Genomic DNA, 24,797 nt, shown 5'->3' on the forward strand with positions numbered 1-24,797 from the left:
ATGTTCGGGTTTGCTGAAGGAGCAGGAAAGGAATGCCCTCAGGTGCATTATTTCTAATTACAATAGAATGCAACTCTCTATTTGTGTATTGCACTGGTGCATAATAATTAACTTGCAAACATAAATCTTGTGGAATAGAAATTGAGTAACCAAGAGGATACATTTAGCTTTCGAAAGAAGTCACAAGGAGATTTGAAATGATGAATTATGATAATATCTTTCATAGTAATTCTTCTAATAATCCAAAATATTGGATAAGTGAGGCAGAGATCTTCATTTATTTATTTAGTTAATACATTTATACAGCATGTACGTATACAAAATGTATACAGTATACAGTACTGTATGGCCACTCCTCCCATATACATGACTCTGGATTAGTAAGCTATATTGGTTCCAATAAATTCTACAGGGGCTGCAGTGGTTACCAGAACTGGAAGGAACTGCAAAAACTTTATACCCATGTGCTCTTTCGCTCTTTCTTACACACACACACACACACACACACACACACACACACACACACAGAATTGCTGGGAAGAAACTTTGGGAAGTGAATAAACAGGAAGAAATAGTTTATCTATTTTTTTTCCTGCTCTCAGTAGTAAACAGTGATTAGAAATAAATGAAAGAAACACATCTAAAGAACCTGCATGGAGCTTTCCTTAAAGTTTCAAAGTGCCTGATATCTGTAGGTGATTTATCACATCAATGAGACAAACTCCACTCTCCTGGAGAGAAAGGATAGAGTGATACGGAGAAAATGCATTTGAAGATGGTAGGAGTACTATTTGAGCACATATTCATTATTTGATAAACTAAGAAAAGGCCAGTCCCCAAAGGCTGAGCCGCTTTCTATTCCTTTAGAGCAGTATCTATGTGTATTGTCCCCTCCCTCACAAGAAACCCATTTCAGAGTATGATGATGTTTGGAGCAGGGATAAGAATGTAGCTGTGGCATTGGAGCTAGATGTGCTGTGTGGCTTCTATTTCATTAGAGCATGGGTGTCAAACTCGTGGCATCACATTGCCATCATGTGACGTTTCGTGACATTTGCCCCATTAGTGGAGCTGGGGTGGACATGGCCTGCACCTGACGCATCCGGCCCGCGGGCCGCCAGTTTGACTCCCCTGCATTAGAGTGACCAATGATATGAGTAAATACCTAAATAAGGCTGGGAGAGCAGGATAACCAGGTGGTTCCTTATACCTGGCGATCACACTTTGGCAAATGTACTTGTTCATTTTCTAAACCCAGATTTAACGAGTAAGCTTATATCATATTGATCTAGGAAATCTACTTGTACTAGGTGGGAAGAAATAAGATTTTCTTTGATCAATCAAATAATTTCTATGTCCTAGGCAGCAGGTGGCACCTTAAAACCTTTGATCATTTTACACTTTTTAAAAGGCTCCTCCTTTTAAAAATGTTTCTAGTACAGTCATCAATAATGTTGTGATAGTATAAATGGCTTGTCACATGCACTCCCACTCATAACAATGAAAGAAAAGTACTGAACTCAAGCCAACAGAAACAAAATGTATGGAAAGTATCATTAAGCTTCTGCTGTAAGAGGTGAAATAAAACACCAGATAGAATGATTTATTTCAGCAAGGCAAAGAACCGTATAGCTGAATTTCTTTTCTGTTCTGACAACCGTCTTTGGTCTGAGGGTAAATCTTCATTAGAGGGTAACCAAATTGTTTTATTTGTTTTATTATATTTTATAAATTATAGAATATTCTATGTAGAATTATAGAATATTTCATCTATCAATAATAACTGTTACACAAACAAATCAGCTTTGGGTATTCCAGTGATATGAGAAGTACATACATGTGGTTTTCTGGGTCATAAGTTTATGCCGTGTAGAACCTAATACAGAGGTCTTCAAACTTTAAGACTTGTGGGCTTCAACTCCCAGAATTCTCCAGCCCGAGCTTATATTTGGCAAGCTTAGTGGGGTCCTAGAATTAACTTAAAATACTGCTAACTATATTTACAAATCAGAACAATAGGACATCATGCTTAGCTCTTTATTGCTTCAGTGTATTGTCTTTTATAAGTTGATTCGTATATTGTCTTAAACATTGATAACAAACTGAAATAATTGTATGAAAATCTTCCAATGAAAAGCAAAATACAGGTAGTCCTCGACTTACAACAGTTCATTTAGTGATCATTCAAAATTACAATGGCAGTGAAAAAAGCTACTTATGACCGTTTTTCACATTATGACCTTCGCAAGATCTTATGATCAAATTTCGGATGCTTGGGACCTGGTTCCTTATGACCATTGCTGTGTCCCAAGGTCATGTGATCACTTTTTGAGACTTTCTGAAAAAGCAAAGTCAACGGGGAAGCCAGATTTACTTAACAACCAGGTTACTGTTTTATAATCTGAAGTGATTCACTTAACAGCTATGGCAAGAGAGGTCATAAAATGGGGGTAAAACTCACGTGTCTCACTTAGCAATGTCTCACTTAGCAATGGAAATTTTGGATTCAATTGTGGTCAAAAGTCGAGAACTAACTGCATTGATTGGCATAATAATTAGTGCTGCATTCTTCTATTAGGTAAATTAGAGTTTTGTAGGCGCTTTTCTATTATTCAACAAACCAGGAACAGAAAGTCATTTGTAATCTTCTCCTTTTGAAAATCTATTCACTTAAAATTGTAATATATTACCCATAAAAAAGTTGCAAAGTATATGTTGAAATAAGTGCATTGTAAACAATGAAAACAGTTTCCAAAATGTAAGCCTTATAAGGAAAATAGTTTTATAGCCTTACTTAATAGAACTATAAACAAAGATGAAATACTCTCCTTTTATTATATAATCTTCAGTCATGTATAAGAAATAGAATACTTTGCTGTAATTCACATAATGGATTTTCACAGAAAGATAGTTTACAGTAGTTACATTTATGTCTGATTTTTCAAAACAATTTCAGCAACATTTTAGCTATTAGATAGCATGTTTTGCTTGCCATATTTATAAGAAACACTTGCCTTATTAGGCAGAAAATTAGACAGAAAATATGCCAATCCAGCAGTACCTAAAAGTTGGAGACATCCTAACAGATGTATTCAGATATTATTTTAAATGGCATAAGGCATGGTTTCAAACCAATAAGCAAAACCAATCTTTGTGTGCTGGGCACTAGACTCCTTGTTATTTTGACACTGGACGACATGTTCAAGGATAAGTAACCCAATGTCATTAACTCAATATTTTCAAGGAGTGATAGGATTCTGCCTGCCATGCAAGGATATCATGCAATGGGGGGAAATCTTCTGGCCAGTCTCATTCTACCACTGTAGATCCATCAAATTGACTCTAGAAACAAAAGCAAAAGTTGATGATAGCTATATATATGTTGACTACACATAAGATACGTGCACTTCAGAGGGGGAATTCAGCAGGTTCTGACCAGTTCTGGAGAACCAGCAGCAGAGATTTTGAGTAGTTCAGAGAACCGGTAAATACCATCTCTGACTGACTCCGCCCCCATCTATTCTCTGCATCCCGAGACCCAGCTGATTGGGAGGGAGTGGGAATTTTGCAGTAACCTTCACCTGGAGTGGGGAGGGAATGGAGATTTTACAGTATCTGTCCCCTGCCGCACCCACTAAGCCACACCCACAGAACCGGTAGTAAAAAAAATTGAATCTCACCACTGGTGAACTTGGGCTGATGAGGTCCCTAATAATCAACCAGAAAGAGTTATGAGCAGTAAGAATATCAAGTAAAAGTTATTCAGTTAACATTGGCTAGTACTGTTCTTGTTTTGTGAAATGTTGGACAGCTGTTTTCCTTTGATCTTTCAATATTCTGCTGAAGCAGGATTTTCTGACCACATTGAAGGGCTAGCAAGAATATGATAGAGTTAGCAAGAAATTATATCTTTCTAATACTATCCCAATTTTAAAAGGTGGCATTCTAAGCAATGTAAAACCTAATGTATCTTTCAGTAAAAGTACAGTCATTTTGGGGGTTTTTAAGCAATTCAAATTTTTATTTAAGTAATTTTATTTTTAATGTTTATTTAAGTTTAAGTATTGTTGTAAGTATTGTTGATCTTCAGTATTCAGGTTCAGAACCCAATTAAGAAATATCTTACTCTTCTAGGGAAATAGAAATAATTCTCCATCCTATGGGAACCAATCCTGAAATCCTGATTTAACTGCATGATTGCAGGATGATTTCAGGGAAGAATGTTATATAATAAACTCATCCAAAATTGACTAGACAAGATTTTGTATCCTCACAAACATCTAGTATAGCACAATCACATTCATTAGTCAATATTAAATATGAGGTAGATATTATTTGACTTTAATTTTTTCACTGATTTAAGCATTTGGGTGAACATCCTGACTGAGAACAATGTATATAAAATAGGAAAGAAAAGCTTCATTTCCAAAATTACCTTAGTGTAATGGCTTCAGAGACTTTGTTCATGTCAACGCCACAAGGAAAACACCATTCCTTGAATTGCTTGGGCAATTGAATTGCTTTTCAAAGGCCCATGCTTGTTTCAAGTCTACCATGCTTGTTGTCAGGATTCCAAGTAACACCTCCAACAGAGAGGTGGGAGTATGGAGTATATGGAGTATGGGAGATATATAGTCTAATTAACATTCCTTTCTCCATATAATCCCCCAGCACAAAATGTGGCGGGCCTGAAGGCCCAATGTAAAAGATGGCTTCCGGGTCTGACACTTGTTTCAAGTGTACCATGTCATCTGCTCATCCGTTAGTATAAACCCAGGAGAAGAATCATATGGGTATAACATACGTGCAGATAACTTGGGAAGGTCTCAACGAGGCAGTGCAAGAACACAATTGCCTCAACATGAAGCTGTGACGCTTTGCTGCAATCAAAACTTTCCTTGTTTAATATAACATGCTTACATATTATTTCCAAACAATTTAAGTTTCACAGCATATTGCTGAAGGATAATTATAGTGCTATGGTTTCCTTATTCTTATTTATTTATGTAACCATTAACACTCTGCCATAATGTTTACATACACACTTGAGGACAATTATTAAGAGTCCTTAAGATGTGAAATATTGCATTTGTCAAGCTGGCATAGCAATCACCTCCTCTGCTGCAATTAATAGGAGTACACCCATTTTGGGGGAAAGCTATAGCTTAGATTTACATGATTTGCAAGCCCCATAATTATTTATTAACAACAGACAGATGGATATGAATGAGGAAAAAGACTTGTGCCCAAGGCTCACTGCCAATCAGAGTAATAATTTGGGGAAGGGGCCAAAAGAGTTAAACTCTGAGTTCTTGGCATCACCCTGTAGGGCTGGGAAAACTGCCAATTTGAAGCCCTTGAACTGTTGTTTCCAGTTAGTGATCTGCATCAGTGGTTCTCAACTGGTGAAGTACGTATCACAGATGAAAAACAGAAGTAGTATAGGGGAGGCACAGGGTGTATCACTGGAATGTTAATTATCTCTGTGTAAGACAGATGATCCGTGTTTTTGAACGAAGGGCTGTGGACCTGTAAAGGAGGGTCAAGGATTGGGAAGAAAACATCTATACAACCATGAGGGTAATTGTTTCATCCACAAATAATCTGACTGATGAAGGATTGTAACTTGGAGAAGATCGTCCACAACTAGGGATGTCTGTAAATGGGCAGGTTGCTTTACCCTATATAGATGGAGTGCTCAAGCTGCAGCCCCAGGTTTATATGTGGCTCCCAAAACCTTGGGTGTGACTCTCCAAGCCCCTTCAACAGCTGTCACCAAACTGTATTTCTTCTATTTATTTTGACAGAAGACAAGAACTATTAAATAGGCAGAAAAATAATCATATTAATTGAGCTCAAATTAAATGTACATTAAGTTAAATCAGATTTTATTTTAGCTAGGCCATACCATTCATTTGTCCTGATCCTGTCAACAGTTTGGGAATGCAACTTTCCCCACAAACCGTTCAAAATCTATATGTGGCCTTTCCTTTAAAAAAAGTTTAAAAAGTATCAAAGTCACTTTGTCACAGCTTTTGCGCTGATCTTCCCAGGTCCCTTTTAGATGTTTTGCTCTTAGACCCTCTGCTATTGACTGGTGTCTGGTGAAGCACAAAATTTGGACCTGTTCCAGGTTTTTTGTGCCTACCAGTGAACAATAAGAAGTAAATGTCTTACTTTGAAATATTTCATTTTAAATCTTTTCTGCCTTGACAAGTTTTATATATTTCTTCTATTGAAAACAATAAAAGTTATTACTATAGTAGATTTCTGATACAGTATATTTGAGACTAAGGCAAAGACCTGGCATTTCTGTTACTATTATTAGATGCTATTCTGAGGATATTTTTAATCCATTAAGCAACTTGGTATACATCAAATTTTGGATTACTATCATAATTTACTTTTATAGCCCCACTGTTGGCCATAGCATATGGGAATTTTAATCCAAATACCAGTGTCAGTTTGCCATCCTGCTCTTTTACTTATTATTGCATGTTTTCTCATTACACTAAACAATAATCCATGTACAAGATTCTCACTTGACACACCCACACCTGAAGCCTTTATAAACAGAAGAACATGACGCTGACATCAGCAGTGGGTTCCTGTACCAGTTGGTATCAATTAGCTTCACACATGCGGCACATTGCTTGCGCATGCTCAGTTGACTGAAAACTGTTCTGCGCATGCGCAGAAACATGCCAGCAATGGCAGAAGAGACCAGGGAACCAGTTTGGGGGCGTGGCCGGTCAGGGTCGCTGTCAGTTCTGCAACCCAGGCCACCTCACCGCTCCTTGTTCGGCGGAACCGGGCCAAACCGGGAGCAACCCACCTCTGATTGACATCCCTAAACTCTGCAGAAGATGTTTCCTAGCCTGGTAACAAAACATTCAGAAACCAAGCCGCCAACTTGGAGAACGAACCCTCACCCTATAGCCAAGCTCCAGATATTCGCCACTATTGCAATAATTTATTTCATTACCTTCTATCGAATGCGGCAGAGTCTGTTAAATCATCAACAGGGTTTATAACGTGCAGTGGCTAGACTTACACAACACACTAAGCCTGAATCAATGTTATCTTTACCAGCTGTCTATAAAACCATTAGTTAACTAATTTAATCTTCCTAATGTTTTACTGATATGATTACATGCCAGTCGCCCCCTTTCTTGGACCAGGAGGTTCTTGCTCATTGTTACGTATACTTTAGGTACTTTCTGGTGAAATTACTGCAGCATTCTCTAGGTGGAGCTGCCCTTTAACATCCCTAGAAGGTTGAACTGATACAGAATCGGACAGTGTGTATGTTACAAAGTGCATGTGTTACACCACTGCTGCTAAAACCTTGTTACCAGTATGCTTCCAGGTGCATTACAAGTGCTGGTTATTATCATTAAAACCTTATATGAAATGGGAACAGATTTCTTGTGGGACCATCTTATGTCTCAGGGTGTCAATCTTATACACCTGATATGACAGAGTGGGCATGTTCCAGATCCCCTCTGTCAAACAGTGCTCTCTTGTAGGACCAGGGATTGTGTGGCCTGTGGAAGAGCCTCTCCACATATTTGGATGGCTCCAACCAATCTGGTCTTCCAGAAGGCAGATAAAGCTTGGCTTATCATCCCAGTGCTGGGGTCAAGATGTTAAGAAAACCTAATATCCATGTGACCATGGAATTGTTATGTAGTATTCCTTTCCTGAAATGTTTTAATGGATGGTGGGTTTTTATGTTGTCTTTGTATGTATTGTTTTACCTCTCAATGTTAATGTAGCTGTTTTCTGCTACTAAAATATTTTAGGAAGCTATCGGATATCAACAAGAGATACATGTAACAAGATTTTGATGAATGGTAATTTTGACATGTCTATATAATGGTATTCCAAATATCTGTCTAGAGTTCTTGGAGCATAATAAGCAAGAACCAGGATTTCTTAAAATTATATCTGAAAACAAATTGGAAGCATTTCCAATTGTTTGAAGACCAGTATCTCATGATCTTTAAAATGCATAGAACAGATCCATACAATTTTGCATTTGATTATGTTTACAGATTTTTTTCAAGGGCAGCCCAAAGTAATTATGTGCTACAGTAGTCTAAGCATAAGGTAATTGAATTGGATGTGTGGCAGAATCAAACACCATGTTGTACTTTGTCGTTTGGAAGATGGACCTTTAAACCTAACATTTTCATTTTGACTCCTGATATTATTTATTCTTTGTGCCATATCAATAATAAGAAAATGAATGGAACAAAAGACTTAAAAAAATTAGTTTCAAAATCATTCTTTGAAGAGATAGCATGTATGATATTGAAATAGGAGACCAAAATTATAAAATAGGATATAGCTTGAAATTTTTTGAACAAACAGTAATACATCTTTGTAAAACTCAGATATCCTTCTAACAATTTCTTTCGGCTTCCCTTGAAAGGCACAAAGTACAATCCTGTGATAGAAGGGAGGGGATATTGGCTGAGCAGAAAAAAATAGTGAAATGTGTACTTTGCAACTTGTTCAGTCAATTAATTTCTTAAAAAAATATAACCCTATGCCCTGCATTTAAATCAGGAAGGCATGACATCATGAACTCTGTTATTTATATACTGTATGGTTACAACCTATGGTAGCTAGGTTTGCTATTATTAATTATAAATAAACTCTCTAATCCATGTTTCACAATGCAGCTCTATATAAAGGAATGTGTTCAATCTCCAGTTGTAAAAAGTATTGTAAAATATTAATATTTTCCGGTGATTGTGAATTTAAACAATTTTAAGTAATGTGATGAATTAGGCTACAGAAATAGTCAAGCAAACCACTCATTATATACCACATCTATTTATAATTGCACATCTTTTGTAATCTTAACTAAAGGTTGTATATTCTCCTGGTTTTTAGTCTGATGCCTTAACTGGCTATCTTTGAAGCACTGGCTTTTCCCTATTCTCTGTCATATATCTTAGCGAAGTTAATGAAGATTTATATTTTGAACGACTTGATCTTTACAGATTTCTTACAATTTATTAAAGCTACTTTATGCATTTTATAGGTAGTCCTTCAGGTTTGAAGAAAACTCTGTTTTGCATTCTATTAATCTGTGGACACAGAGGTGACTCTGCACTCTCAATCTGGAAGCAAAATCTATCACAATGAGGGCACTGGAAGTCTGTTGTAGTAGCAGCTGTGGGTGTTATTCTGTGACACTGCTCACAGTTTTCTTTTGGCAGTGTCTTCAAAGCTGATGGAGGCTCATAGCACAGGAACACCAGTGTGTTCTGTCAGCAGCTCAGCTTCTAGTTCCCTTGGCTGGATGTCACCGTGTCATAGGGTATCTATCTTTCACAGTGTCTTCATAGTGCTTTCATGGTTAGCTTCAAGATCTCTTCTCCAACTCCAGTACAGTGTAGAGGAGTTGGCAAGGCATAAAGCAATCATCCATTGTGATGATGTGTTTGATACAATTTACCTGAATTGTGATAATCAGTGACTAAATGCTGGTGGACTCCATATGATCCTAGATTAATGATACATTTTATCTGTTTAGGTTATTAACAGTTTCATTCACATCATCATAAATAAAATAGATTGATGTCTATGATGGCTCTTAATCATCCAGATCCCACTTTTAGTTCTCCCAAAAGTGCTTTTTGAAGAAAACTGGACTTTTGGGGGTTTTTTTCCTTAAACATATTTCTTCTCATCCAGGAAGCTTCTGCAGTTTTGACTGAATGGAATGGAAGGATTTATATACTTTGCAGTCATCTGGTTCTTAGCATTCTGAAAGTTGATTGTGAGCTGTGACTCATTGAGGCCCCTTGGTGTCTTATCCCTACCCTCAGAGCTACCTGAATCAGAGTGCAAATTGGGACTGCTAAAAGGTAGAAAGGAGATAGGTGGTGTTGCAGTCTAACCTGTTGTTCAATTTTTACGTAGATGACCTCTTTGATCCCTTCTTCAAACCAGTGGTCCTCCCTATTCAGAATGTGAACTTTGCTGTCTTCTTTGGGGGTACAAAACACCACATTACAAACCCATGGCACAACATAGGAGAACAAAGCCACGAGGACACAATTCAGCAGTCCATCTGCTTTTGAAAGACAAATGTCATTCTTTTGAAGACAGAAAGTCCAATTATATTTTCTTATTTTTTAAAAATAATCATTGTATTTTTGTCTCATGAAAAAGACACAATTAAGGGGAAACCAAATAAAACACATTTGCATAGTATTACAGTGAAGAAATATTGTTTTACTCATGCAGTTTTATTCATATTGTATATCATGGACACCCTGTATATGTGAATATCAAAAGGATTCTGGATATATTTCAGATTATATATGTACTACATAATAATTTATTTATTGAATTTTAGGAGGAAACAGATTGAAGAGCCAACCTTTTCGTTTGAACTGGGCTTGGATTTCATTGGAAAAAGAATATTACATGATAGATGAGGACTCCAAGGTTCTGGAGGTAACCCTGAAACGCAGAGGATATCTGGGGGAAACTTCATTTGTTAGTAAGTACGGTTTTAATATGTTGAAATATTTAAAATGGAACATGTAGCTTTATTATAGAGAACTTGTGATTTTCACCATTTTCCTGGTCAAAAGATTATAGGCACTATAAAATTACTTAAAAGAAAATAGACTTTTATAGTGTAAAATATCATGTAAACAAATATACAGTAATGAAGGTGGTAACAAATGTGTCAACCAAAGTACTATGTACTTTGAATATTTGTTTATGTTAGATATCTTTCTGAATGAACCCTGCAGTGTATTAAGCTAATCTATTCTAGCTATAGATTAGTCCAGTGTTTCCCAACCTTGGCAACTTGAAGATGTCTGGACTTCAACTCCCAGAATTCCCCAGCCAGCATTCGCTGGCTGGGGAATTCTGGGAGTTGAAGTCCAGACATCTTCAAGTTGCCAAGGTTGGGAAACACTGGATTAGTCTGCCTTACATACCTTCATTGATTATCCTTCTTAGTACAATATTTTTATAAATGTATGTTTTTATGACTGCCCTGCAGATTCATGGACTTTTTTTTTATATTGGGCTATACCATTTCTTCTCAAATGGCTTCTTTTTTATTTTAGATTCAAAAATGCATTTATTCCTGTTTGTATGAAAAAACTTTCTACCTTAGGAAGGAAAACTGTTCTCTAGAGACATATTAGCAATTTGTTGGTGCTCTTTCTTGATTTGAGCTCTGTGACGTCTTCAAACTTGTTACAACAAATACTGGCTGGTACAAGAAACATAGTACGTTGCTGAAATGTTTGTAGTCAACTAATTGTTAATGCTGAATCTTTTAAAAAATCCATCACCTTTCCTAACTAAAATAAAATGTGTCTGATTACTTTTTGTTAAGTGTGGTTCAGTGAATTCCACTAAGAAACAGGGGGGAAAAGTGTATGGAAAACATTGAAGTTTCTTCATCAAGGTTTTTTAGAAGTGCTAAGATAAACTGTAAAGCTGGTGGGGGGAGATGTCACAGGTGAATTCAAACATTTAACTCAAAATGGCTCAAAATATAGAAGTGACCCTTAGGAACAAGTGCTGCAATCTTCTTTAGCTTGGTGTCCTTTAGTTGATCCCCAAACATTACAATTTCTACCCAAGAAGACAGAGACAGCATTGACTTGGAAATCAACAGTTGTGGAGAACTTTAGACATTGGAATATTGTTTTTGCTTATGATTGTCTTTGGGCAAATCCAAGCAACTTAGAACTGAGGAGAAACTTCCTGACAGTTAGAACAATTAATCAGTGGAACAGCTTGCCTCCAGAAGTTGTGAATGCCCCAACACTGGAAGTCTTTAAGAAGATGTTGGATAGCCATCTGTCTGAAATGGTATAGGGTTTCCTGCCTAGGCAGGGGGTTGGACTAGAAGACCTCCAAGGCCCCTTTCAACTCTGCTATTGTATTGCATTGTATTACTTTTCTGACTCCCATCCCCATGATAGGGTCATATAACTCTCACATTTGACTGTCTAAAAAATTACCCTTTGCTGTGCACTCAACATGGGTCGTTGTGGCTAAGGACTGTATGCTACCATACGTGGCCAGGCATGTCAGATGATGATCAAAGAACCTCCTTGCAATGGTGGGAGATTTTTTTTGTTTTGTTTTTTGGATGTATTTTTTTTAGAATCTGATAATTTTGGCTGAGTTGGTTTTGCAACAAACGTTTGGAGAGTTAGTTAAAAATTCCCATTACCACATCCTTGTAAATTCTGTCATCTGGTCCAGGAGGACACTATGCAGATCTTTTGCCTGACTTGACTATCTATAGTTTACCTCCATCATAATATAGAGAGAAGGAATATTATACTGGCAATATTAAAAGTAGAAAAAATGAGGAAAAATCAATATGGAAGAAAAGGAGAAGAAATGAAATAGCAGTATATGAAGAATGACCAGATATTTTTTAAAAAATGTATTTAAAATAGAAGGTAGAATAATCTCCCAAAGTGTGGAAAAGTGGATATACTCAGGGGTGGGTTCCTGCCAGTTCCAACCGGTTCTATAGAAGAGGTTCCACAAATCTACCGTGCCGTTTAGAACCGGTTCCAACTCCCTCCCCCTGCCTGTCCGCACCACACTTGCCCCACCCGCCGCTCACTGATTGGCTGGCTCACCAATTGCCCTGCCTGCCTCTAAGAGCCCTATCTAAACCCACTTGCCTATTTTCCTGCTTGGCTCTCTATTGCTGCCTGCCGAGGAGGTAAGTAAGCTGCAACTAAGCACGGGGCGGAGGGGGCGGCGGTAGGTCAGCTGGAGCGGCCTGCCGTGGCTCTGCACTATAAGCGAGTCCAGTTACCTTTTGCAGCCTTGCAAGGAACCCTGGGCTCGCTTATAGCGCATGGCCGCCAGCAAGCACGGGCGCGGGGGTGGGGATGGCAGCAGGAGCTTACACGGCACGGCTGTCTCCTAGGACCTCCTAGGTGCCGGCCACACCGCGCAAACTACCGCCCATCGTCCCATGCTCAGCAAAGCAAGTCTGGGGAGGTGCTTTGCTGGCGACCAGGCATCCTAGAGCATGGGGCGATGGGCGGTAGTTTGTTCCGGCAGCAGAGAATGAAAAGAGATAGCCTAGCTAAGGGCAAAGGAGCCTGCAGCCTCCTTCATTCCTTCCTTCCTCAGCGCCCACCAAAGCATTCCCCCTGCTGCCATCGCTGCCACCACGCCCCCTCTGCGTGCCCATCCGGGCTCCGGCCTGAGTGGTAGCAAGCAATGGTGGTGTGGGGTGGCTACACCTCACATTCCTTGTCTTCCGGCTGTGGCTCCATTCCATGGAAAACATAGGCGTGTGTGCGCCCCGCGCAATTACAGCTCAGAGCAGGACCAAAGCCCCTCTCCCAACTGGCCCTTCCTCCCTCGGAAGTCTTCAGAGGGAAGCTTCTGCAGAAGCCCGGGCGAGTAAGAACAAGTTCCTGCCATTACGAAGTCTCCGAGGCTGTAATTTTATGAGCTGTGCGCACGCACCTATGTTTTCCACAGCGTGGAGCAGCGGCGAGGCTCTGTGCGGCCAGCGATGACTCCAGAGGCCATCCACGGGGGCGGGGTTCCCCTCGCGTTTCTCATCCTCCCGGATGAACTCTGGAGTCATCGCCGGCCGCGCAGAGCCTCGCCGCTGCTCCACATCATGGAAAACATAGGCGAGTGCGCACAGCTCATAAAATTACAGCATCTGAGACTTCGTAACGGCGGGAACTTGTTCTCACTCGCACGGGCTTTTTCCCTCCGAAGCGCTCCGAGGGAGGAAAGGCCAGTTGGGAGAGGGGCTTTGGTCCTGCTCCGGGCTGTAAGCTTCCCTCCGAAGCCTTGGGATGTTCTGCGGAGCCCCCCAGGGAAAAACACCACTGCCAGATACTTTTAACCATATATTTTGGTCTTATGACTGCAGAATGCTGCAAAAAACCATAAATGCAGGCCAGTTGTTGAGTGTTTCAAATGTGATTGGAACACTCAACAAGGTGATCACAGTATGTGTGTGTGTAAGACAGACAGACAGAGACATACAGACATACAGACAGAGAGAGGCTCAAAGAGACAGAGGGAGGGAGGGAGGGAATCAGAGAGAGACTGACAGTCAAAGAGAGGGGGGGGGAGGGAGAGACAGACAGACAGACAGAGAGAGAGACACACACAGAAAGACACATAGAGTGAGTGATTAAGTGAATGAGTGAGACCCACACACACATACACACACAGAGTGACAGAGAGAGAGGAAAGGAGGGGAGAGAGACACACACACAGAGAGTGAGACACACACACACATACAGAGTGACAGAGATGGGGGAGGGAGGAGAGAGAGACAGAGAGATACAGAGAGAGACAGACAGACACACACACAGAAAGAATGGCAGAGAGAGACAGAGAGGAAGGGAGGGAGAGAGAGACAAAGAGCCACAAAGAGAGAGAGAGAGAGAGAGAGAGAGAGGCAGACAGACAGACACAGAGAGACAGAAAGAAAAAGAGAGAGAAAGAGAAAGAAAGAAAGAAAGAAAGAAAGGAAAGAAAGAAAGAAAGAAAGAAAGAAAGAAAGAAAGAAAGAAAGAAAGAAAGAAAGAAAACTTATAACCAAAATTGAGCCCAAAAGTTTGGTTGCTAAGCAAGAGCGTCATTAAGTGAGTTTCACCACATTTTCCAAGTTGGCCATGTCCACCCGGTCTCATGACTGCCAAGCCACTCCCACAAAACAGGCCACACCTACAGAAGAGATTCTAAAAAAAATTGAAACCCACCACTGGATATACTGTAAAAAAAATATGCATGCCTATGAAATACAATAACAGAGAAAGGTAAGAGAAAGAAAGGAGAGAAAGGTATTATATATAATATGTGTAATGACATATTGGCAAGAAGATCAAGAAATGGTTAAGATTAAAAAGAGACAGACAAAATGTTTGATAGAAATATAATTATTTTGGAAGATTAACCAAGAATCTCCACCAGAGTAAATGGAATTAAAAATAAAAAAGATGAAATGGCTTCGGGTGAAACTGAAGTGAAGGGAAAATGGGAGGAATATTTAGAATGATAGTGATATATATATATCGAAGAGTGGAACTGTTGCTATATATGGCAATTTTCAAGAAAAAATATTATGAAAAGGGATATATATGCTTGCATATATTATTATGATTTGCTTCCAGAGTCCTTCTACAGGAATTGCTTAATCTGTATGAATCATATATTTTTATTGATAATTAGAAGATGGATGTTTTGTACATTTCGCTTTACAAAATAGAAAAGTAACAAGAGTTGCTACATAAACTACAGGCAGTTTTATTTGTTGGCAATGCTTTGACAATATATTGATGGAACTCTAATGGAAGACTGTAGATAGTGACACTGAAGTGACTAAAAGCTGGTGATGGCAGACCAGAAAAGTGTTCTTCAGCATTGAGAAAGATAATTGAAATTTTATTATAAAAGACGTTTATAACACTCTGCTGGTTTAGGCAAAGTGAAGAGGCATGAATCATGGAATGTTTAGCACAAATATAGAAAGTTGAAGTTGAAAGTTGAATGTGATGAGTGATACAGCATATGACAGAAGTAAAGAATGTGTGAAAATAAATGAAATTCCTAGCCAGCAATTCATTACTGAGCAAGGAATACAACAAAGATGTGTGATATTTCCCTTGGGAGTTTAATGTACTTAAGAATATATGTTTAAAGGATGTTTTGTTCTAGTATTGGCTATGAATGTGACTTCATGTGTACTTTTGTATGCAGAAGATTTATTATTCTTAAAATTTTTGTAACTGACAGTCTCAAATGATAATTTAATTTTAAAAAGTTACTTTTTTAAGCTGCAGCTGAGTAGAAACATTAGATATTAACAAATTCAAGCTCAAATTCATGGTGTTAAAGTAAACTTAAATTGCAATAACTGAAATCACATTTTTGCACCAGGATGTCAAAATGGAAACAGTTCCCAAAAATGTCAGCAAATTTCTCATGTGCTGGCAGAAATTAGTATCGAACTTTCTCATTTCTCAGTAATTAGATTCTCACTTTTGATTCTTTCTTGCATTTTAAAGCATTGTATTAATATTAGAACTGGGCAAGTCCTTCAGGAGAACAGAAGGGCACACCCAGCTTGTCTCTTAGAATCAGTAAAGTAGTGGTATATTTTTCTAGGCTTACACAGCTGTATTTGAAAGTATGTGGATACTTGCAAGGGCGCATTCAAAGAGTCGTAGAGCCAGGAAAAAGGTGCAACTGCTCAAACATTCAACGAATTCCAATGCATTTCAAAGCATATTCTTCAAAAGATTTGAATAATCTTAATATAAATTTTCAATCAAATAATGAAGTTAGGTCTTTACAATTATTCAAAATGGGCCTAATCTGGTAGTTCTCAATATTGCAGTAATACAATTGAGTGCCTCTAAAATCTAAAAAAAAATGAGTTATCAAAATTAATCAATATAAATTCACCGCTGGAATCAACCTTCGTTTTTGAATAAATCAAAAGTTTGATTGACTTATATATCACTGTCTAAGCCTGTTTAAGTTACTTTGCAATTTTAGGAGTGTATTGTGGAAACTCAAATAAAATGCCTACCATGTGAGGTTCAAAATGGCTGTCATTTGGGTGATGAGGTACCACACCATATCATTGAGAGGTATGGTGGCCTAGTGTGAAAATTCTTGTCTCTCGCTCAGAAGGTTGGGAGTTCAGTCCTAGGTAGCAGCAGATGTTTCTTTCTCAGTATGTAAAAAGAAAATGTTTGTTGCAAACTCCATGTAGGCATCAGGAAGGATATCCAGCCAGTAAACGCTCAGCTCCATTTAGTCACCTCAAATTAAATTACCCCAAATTAAGGAATTACAGGGTCATAAAAAGAAGAAAAAATCTGTTGTGTTGTCATTTTAAATCTTAAACTATAATTTAAACCTAACTATAATTTTACATTCTCATTTGTTTCTTAATATTAAATGCCTTAAAACTATTTTAGGTAGAAAGATAGGATACCTTGCATAAATAAGTATTTCAAGTCCAAGGCTTATATTCATTTTTTTCTTCCAAACATTTACATAGGCATTGGGACTAAAGATGGAACAGCAGAAAAGGATAAAGATTTCAGAGGAAAAGCTCAGAAACAGGTTCAGTTCAACCCAGGACAGACTGTGGCTACTTGGCGAGTAAGAATAATTGCAGATAATAAATATGAAGAATCTGAAACCTTCCAGATTATTTTGTCAGATCCAGTTATGGCTGCCCTGGAGTTGCCAGAAAAGGCAGTGGTGGAAATCATTGATCCTGGCGATGGTATGTTACTTTTTTTCTGCTTTTTTCCATACTGTAGCTTTCATACCTTGGCTGCCATTTACTGGAATATAATTTTTAACAAATCTAGTATATTTTGTCTTTGTCATAAATGATTAGCATATATTGACCTCCTGCTTTTTTTCAGAATCTACTGTGTATATTCCTGGCTCAGAATATAGAGTAGAGGAAGATGTTGGTGAACTGTTAATCCCTATCAGGAGATCTGGAGATACTAGTCATGAACTAATGGTTGTTTGTTACACTCATCAAGGTATTTCTTACTAACCTATGCCAAATATAAATATTGTATTTGTCCCATAAAGCAGAATTTGATTTAATTTAGCACAGTATATCCATTTTAGAAAAAGTGTAAGGCAAAACAGTTCCAAAACGCTTGCAAATTGCCAGTGAATAATTTTTTTACATGCTATTCTTCACCTTAAAGTATTTTCTCTTTTCTTTCTAAACCGTTCTTTGTTTCATTTGATGGAGAAGAGGTTTAACAAACTATGGGAAAGCATGATCATTGGGATTAAAAAAGGTAAAATTAGGTGCAGAAAAGAATAAAATCATTTTTAAATAAAAAGTAGCATGGAATAACTATGTTTTTTTCCCCTTTCTTTTCATTTGTCTTTTCTTTTTCTTTTTAGTTTTGCTTTGTATACGTTTGCTGTATTGAAAAAGTCTTCTGATGCCGTCCTGCAATCTTATATTTCCAAATTACTAAACCCTCACAAGATTCCAGGGATTGTGTTCTAATTCATATTCCCAAATAAGACTGTAGAAGATTCAGTAAATTTGTACAAGATCTCACGTCACGTTATGGAAACACCAATATTTGTCTCTCTTCTAATGCCAGATTAGATAGTTATTCTCTGATGTAAGCATTAAGACAAGCAATGCAGTTTCTTTTCCTGAGCAATAGCAAAATTTTCTAAAGCTAGTTTTGCATTCATACATTTCCACCAAATTTAGTGGAACTAATTTTTTAATTAAAATGCAGAACAGAAGGTTGCCGTTGTATTGGTCAGAAAATTAGCAAATTGGTTTTTAGAGCAAACTGCCAAGTAACATGTAGAAATGATGAATAGGTACTAAAAATGTTGAATATGCTAGTATAAATACAATACCTCTGTCTTTTTCTCAGCTTTGTCATACCTTAATGGGAGAACTAGTGGAAAATATATGTAAGATCATTTTTCCCTAATACTTTATTTCCTTATTAGGCAGGATGAACTTCTGCCTGGTGCATATGCTGCAAGATTTATGACCCCATGGGTTAGGCAGCTAGTCAAGTTGTGCTTGTGAAGCATGACAGCTGTTGGTCAGTCTCAGTTGTTAGGTATGCCAGCACAGCTGCAAGATGTAATAGCTCAGAGATGAAAGTATTGAAACAGGTTTATAGCCACTTTAAAAAGGAAGATTAGATTCCTTTAGTTAGAGGCTTTCATATTGAGCCTTACTAGGTGGCTTAACTAGAAATAGAGCTGTGGTAGAATACCGTGGTATAAGGTCATTAATTAATTTCAGGGCTTACAGTTTTATGCTCAGTTCATTGAGAGTTAGTCTCATTTAATGCAATCAAACTATAGAATAAACACTCAGAGGATTGCATGTGTAAAGAGAGGGTTTTAGCTTGAAAAGTAATCCTAGACTCCTAAACATTCAGAATAGTTTGGAGGCAAGAAAAATGAATGTTTTAATTTACATTTCACTAGCTTCTCTGTAGGATAGAGTCTTCCATGTTGTACTTACAGGACTCAGCATGAAAACGTCTTTTGATTCTATGAATGTGGAATGCTGTGGAGAAGGGAGGAAATAATTTAGCTCTTGCTATGTGCTATTTATGTTAAATGTTTACTACAGGTAGTCCTTAACTTACGACACTGAATAAGCGAGACATTAGTTAAGTGAGTTTTGCCCCATTTTGTGATCTTTCTTGCCACGTTTGTTAAGTGAATCACTGCAGTTATTGTTAGCAATACAGTGGTTAAGTGAATCTGGCTTTGCGTGTCAGAAGGTTGCAAAAGATGATGACATGACCTTGAGACACTATAACTATCATAAATATAAGTCAGTTGCTAAGCTTCTGAATTTTGATCACATGACCGTGTGCTTCAATGGTCTTAAGTATGAAAAACATAAGTTATAAGTCACTCTTTCCAGTGCTGTTGTAACTTTGAACAGTCATTAAATGAACTGTTGTAAATCGAGGATTGGAACTGAGACTGGGGAGGGATTCTGCTTATTTTGATTTCTTCATTTTTTTCACCTTGTTGGGACCAGACCTATTCATCTTAGTCATGTTACTTCTAGATAAAGTAACAGGAAGACAGCGGTTCATCCAAGCTATAAATGTTAGGGAGTAACACATATTACCTCTCAAAGATGCAAAGTTTGAAGTAAACTCTTAGTATCTTTGTATTTTTGCCAATGTAATCTAAATTCTGTTTTAATTGAAAAGACAACCCACTGCTTCAAATAAATTCCTTCTTTTGTATATTTGCCCTTTTTCGAGATAACAGTTCTTCTTTACATTCCTATCATTTCTTGCCAAACTTTGTGTACTCCCCAAATAAAGCACACATCTCCCCCCCCCCCCCCACCAAGCTGAACTGAGAGTAGGAATAATTGAGCTAGCAATATCTGCTTTTTCAATTAATTATAGGTTAAAAAATTAAGGGCTTAGCAATTACAATGTGCTTATTGTGAACTTTTCTTTTCTTTAAATTAAAAGCTGTTTTTGGAGGACATTATTGCTTTCTTGCACCAATAATGCATTGTATAGGTCATATTAGATTAATTCTCACAAGTAAGTAAATCACTGGTTTGTGTTAGCTACTTTGATTGTTCCAATGCCTGAACAATCCTGCATGATTTCCTTTTCTTCCAACCATTTAGGGTATAGTGAAGCTTAGTTCAATTATTTATAGTCTACATTTAGATAAAAAGAATATTTAATATGTGGAACATTAAATATGGGGCTTAAAAGTCCAAACTAGTAAAACTGTCCAGACCACCTGGACCAAACATAGAATTTGGTGGGGAATAAATTGTACTATATTTTTAAAGTTAATATACTTGTAAACTTTTACAAGTTAATATACAGACTTAGTTTGAAAGTATCATTTGCTAAATGAAAGGGAAAAGTTAGCAAAAAGTCTTCTATTGATAAATAGTATACATCTGAATATTCAACTGTGCATCACAGTTTTATGTGCATGTATGAATGGTGCTGTTACTTCTTGAAAGAAATGTCTTACACAACTAAGGGGATATAAACTATTCCATTGATTGATATATCCAATCTCTTTTTGTGCTAATTAAGAAACAATCAGACTTCTAATGAAATAACTACAGCAAATGTTGAACCTCACATTACAAGAAGATTAGATTGAAATATTCTGCTTTTACTCTTAATGTAGCTGCAGTATGTCATTACATCAATATTTGAAATGCTCATTCTAGTTAGTTTCAATTCTAGATAGTATAAATAGATTAGATTGACAATATTGTTTGTTCACTTGAGTTTTGCGTTCATGTCCTACAGGAATCCTTTATACAGCCTATGACATATACCCAGAATAAAACCTTGATTCAATGGACATATAGTAAAAAGCGCTGTCACTAGAGACAAATGTCCATTAAATGCCAAATTAGGGTTATAGAAGCATAAGATGGTATTTTTTACATGCATAAAATATCAAACAGATGTTACTGTTTAAAGATTCTCTTAACAAAATCTGTTATATCTGATTTAGTGGAATTGATCCACAAATGCTGTAATGTAGAAATATTTTAAATAAATACCTTTTCAAAAGTCATAAATAAAGCCTGTGTATGGAAAATGGTCCTGATGAAATAAGTTGTTAATAAAATATAATATGTATTTTTTTTTGTTAGCCTCATAGGGTAAATTAGATAGTAATCACAATCATGTGAGCTAATTCTACTTTATTGTAAGGCTATAGTGACAGAATCTTGCAAGTCTGAAAATACATTCCTCCCTTCCCATCTCCTGTACAGACTGGGAAACTAGGGAGAGTCTTTCCTGAGCATCTTGTTCTACTCATTACCTAGGAGAGGACTAGACTGTCCCTTATCTGATAGTTCCATTAGCAACATCTCCTAGTTAAGTGTCCCAAGGTCTTTCCCATATATCACATATTTAAACATGAATATAATTTAGTGAAAACTTCCTAATTATAATTGTTCCTCATATGAAATGGGGAAGAAAAAGTGAAATATCTCTAATACTTTACATCTAAGGGCAGATCCACTATTTGTAATTTTTAAAGCAGTCTTTGTAATAAATTGAATGTTGTAATAAGGAAATGGCTGATAAAGGAGAAATTGTTACTTACGCTATGTATTTATATGGTGGCATTTTAATATATATAAATAAATTAGTGAATATATATATTCACTAATCTGTATTGTCTTAATGATAGAGTGTGTAAACATTACTTAAATACCCAATTAACTGTGAGATAAACTTTAATTAGATCTGCACATTTGCTATTGTTTCTATTAATCTTAAGATATTAAGTCACATTATAAGCAATGACAAGGAGAAAGAAATCATTTAAAGAAGCTCTTAATATTTTATGCAGTTACAATTATTATTTTTTAATGATGGGCTTTATTACATTTTACTGCATCTCCAGTGTTTTTAAGTAAGTGGTATGTGTAGATGTATGTGTTAATATCATATAGGTACAGATAAAACTGTTGCCATTACCTTCAACTGGGAAATAGCAAATCATAGGGTGACAACATTTGAACCAAGGTACCTCAAATGGGCTAAATTACAGGATCCATTATTCCTCAGGAAATGAAATTTGGCCAAGTTGTGGCTGCTTTGATACCATTACTAAGCTCCTCATTTTTGGTATTGGCTGACAATTTCCTGGCCCTTCACTGTCTCCTCCACTAAGAAGCCACTGCTTACCTACTGCTGGGAAGGAAGGAAAGGGGAGGGATGAAGGTTTCTAGTGCTCACTGTCAACTTGCCATAAGGAATTCCAATTTCTGGCAGAAATTTGAAAGTTGTCACTCCTGCTGATTTTTTTTTTGGGGGGGGCAACCATGATCGCTATGTTCTTCTGTTTAGATAAGAAATATATGTGAAACAATCACCCAACAGGCCTTAGGATGTCTACTTTTCTTCTAATAACCTGGAGAGAATTGGAAAAAGGAGGACTTCAGAAATTGAACTTTGAGCATCACGCTATTGTTTTCAGTTTGGAAACTGGGGAAAAAAGTTATTTAAAATGCTGCTTTCTGCTATCTGTAATCTATATATTACACATCCACACAGAGATAACATGGATAGATCCCTCTTTAAAGCAGCTTGCCTCCTGATATCGGGAGTATTCTAACCCTCCCTGTTTGGTATCTGAAGACATATTTTTTTCAGGAAAACATTTGGGGAGAAAGAAAATTGACTTATACTCATTAAGTGGCACAGAGATGTTAGTTGTTATGATACTGGTTTTAATTCTGTATTTGCTTGATGTAAAACTACTAATAGACCCATAAACATTTGAACATTGTATGCTCCATGCGGTAGTTATATGACTATAAATATAACAAAGTTACAAATGCAAATATTGGAAATATAATGTGTTCTATAAATATAAAGGTTCCCCTCGCACATATGTGCTAGTTGTTCCAGACTATAGGAGGTGGTGCTCATCTCCGTTTCAAAGCCAAAGAGCCAGCACTGTCCAAAGACGTCTCTGTAGTCATGTGGCTGGCATGACTAAACACCGAAGGCGTACAGAATGCTGTGACCTTCCCATCAAAGGTGGTTCCTATTTTTCTACTTGCATTTTTACGTGCTTTTGAACTGCTAAGTTGGCAGAAGCTGGGACAAGTAACAGGAGCTCACTCCGTTACGTGGCGCTAGGGATTTGAACTGCTGAATTGCCGACCTTCTGTTCGACAAGCTGAGCGTCTTAACCACTGAGCCACCGCAACCTTTTTAATGTGTATTATACATACACAAAAATAAATATTGTAAATGCAATATATATTCACTGTCATTCATTTTCTTTTTCTTTAAGGGACCGCCACTGGCACAACTCCTTCTACAGTCTTGTCATATTCTGACTATATATCTCGCCCTGATGACCATACCAGTCTAATTCGGTTTCATAAGGATGAGAAGGAGAAAATATGCCGGGTCATAATTATTGATGATTCACTTTATGAGGAAGATGAAAATTTTAATGTCACTTTAAGTATGCCATTAGGTGGAAAAATTGGAGCTGAATTTTCCAGTACTAATGTCATCATTTTAGCTGATACAAATGATCGTGAGTAGAAAAATAATGATAGACATCTTTTCAAAGTTTATAATATTCAATGCATTTGTTTTATGTTTTGGTCCCTGAATACTTACTCCCTCATTTTCCCTCCATTAAATTTAAAGGGGGACTAATAACAACTGACTTTCACTTCAATCATATAGCTGGCTGTTCAGGTCTTCATCACATTAGTCACTTCTTGTATTTATCTACACAGTCATTATCTCTCTATCTCTATCTTCTCTACCTCTTATCATCTCTATCTATCTCTCTGTCTTTCTATCACACTCTATCTCTCCCTTTAACTCAATCATCTATCTCTTGACTATCTATCATTTATCCTACATATATACGTCTTAGATTACAGAATCATGTTTTCAGTCATAGCTTAACTGGTATATATTATGTGTTCTGTCTGGACATTTTATTGGACTTTTTAGATGTGATTGGTTATTTAGATAGGATTTTATTTTATTTGGATATTTTGTTTCTGTTGGGGTCTAATATTTTTTTATCCATTGTTTCAGCTTTTAGTTTAAATTGAAAAAAAAATATGTTTCTTGGAAAGTTGAACATTTGAGACAGAACTAACTCTCAAATTATTACTTAAAAGCAAAATGAGTTTGAACTGGATTAAGGGAAACACACACTGTTGCACAAGCATATTTGACTCATGCAACAATACAGTTCTCTTCAACTGTGTGACTGAAATTTGATTTGGTTTCCAAATTCTTCAAAGCAGATTTTGATAGGAGATGTTTGTCAGCCAAAGTTGTTTGCGCTACTGACAGAGATGCTATAGTAGATTCTCAGAGGCTTGTTATATTTAGATGTCTTTGAAGTAAAACTTCAGTCATCATTTGATCCATTAAATTTAAAAGGGGGCTAACAACAACTGACTTTCACTATAATCATATAGCTTTCTGCTCACAACTGTGATCTACATCTATATTAGTGCTAAGCACTTATACTTGAAAATAAAACCCCTTGATTTCAATTGCTTTGTTCTACAAATTCTATTTCTAACTTATTCCTTTTAATGTATGCATGTTCTATATAAATCCAAAAGCAATACAGATGTGATATTTTAATTTTTTAGAAAATGCATTGCTTACATTAGCAGCCCCCAACTTTTGGGGCATCAGGGACCAGTTCCATGGAGAGAGATTTTTCATGGACAGGAT

At 37.0% G+C, this 24,797-nt stretch overlaps 1 protein-coding gene across 1 annotated transcript in view; it reads left to right on the plus strand.

Annotated features, from left to right (window-relative positions):
* The window catches only part of FREM3 (FRAS1 related extracellular matrix 3), a 65,954-nt gene that overhangs the window by 8,902 nt on the left and 32,255 nt on the right, over positions 1-24,797 (plus strand). The window contains exons 3-6 of the mRNA XM_081959943.1: positions 10,379-10,525; positions 17,072-17,302; positions 17,448-17,573; positions 23,371-23,622. Coding sequence (XP_081816069.1) covers positions 10,379-10,525; positions 17,072-17,302; positions 17,448-17,573; positions 23,371-23,622 — 756 coding nt within the window. The remainder of the gene's footprint in view (positions 1-10,378; positions 10,526-17,071; positions 17,303-17,447; positions 17,574-23,370; positions 23,623-24,797) is intronic.

The sequence above is a fragment of the Natrix helvetica genome (genome assembly GCF_964273705.1).
Source record: "Natrix helvetica genome assembly, chromosome: 7".
Classification (NCBI taxonomy): Eukaryota; Metazoa; Chordata; class Lepidosauria; order Squamata; family Natricidae; genus Natrix; species Natrix helvetica.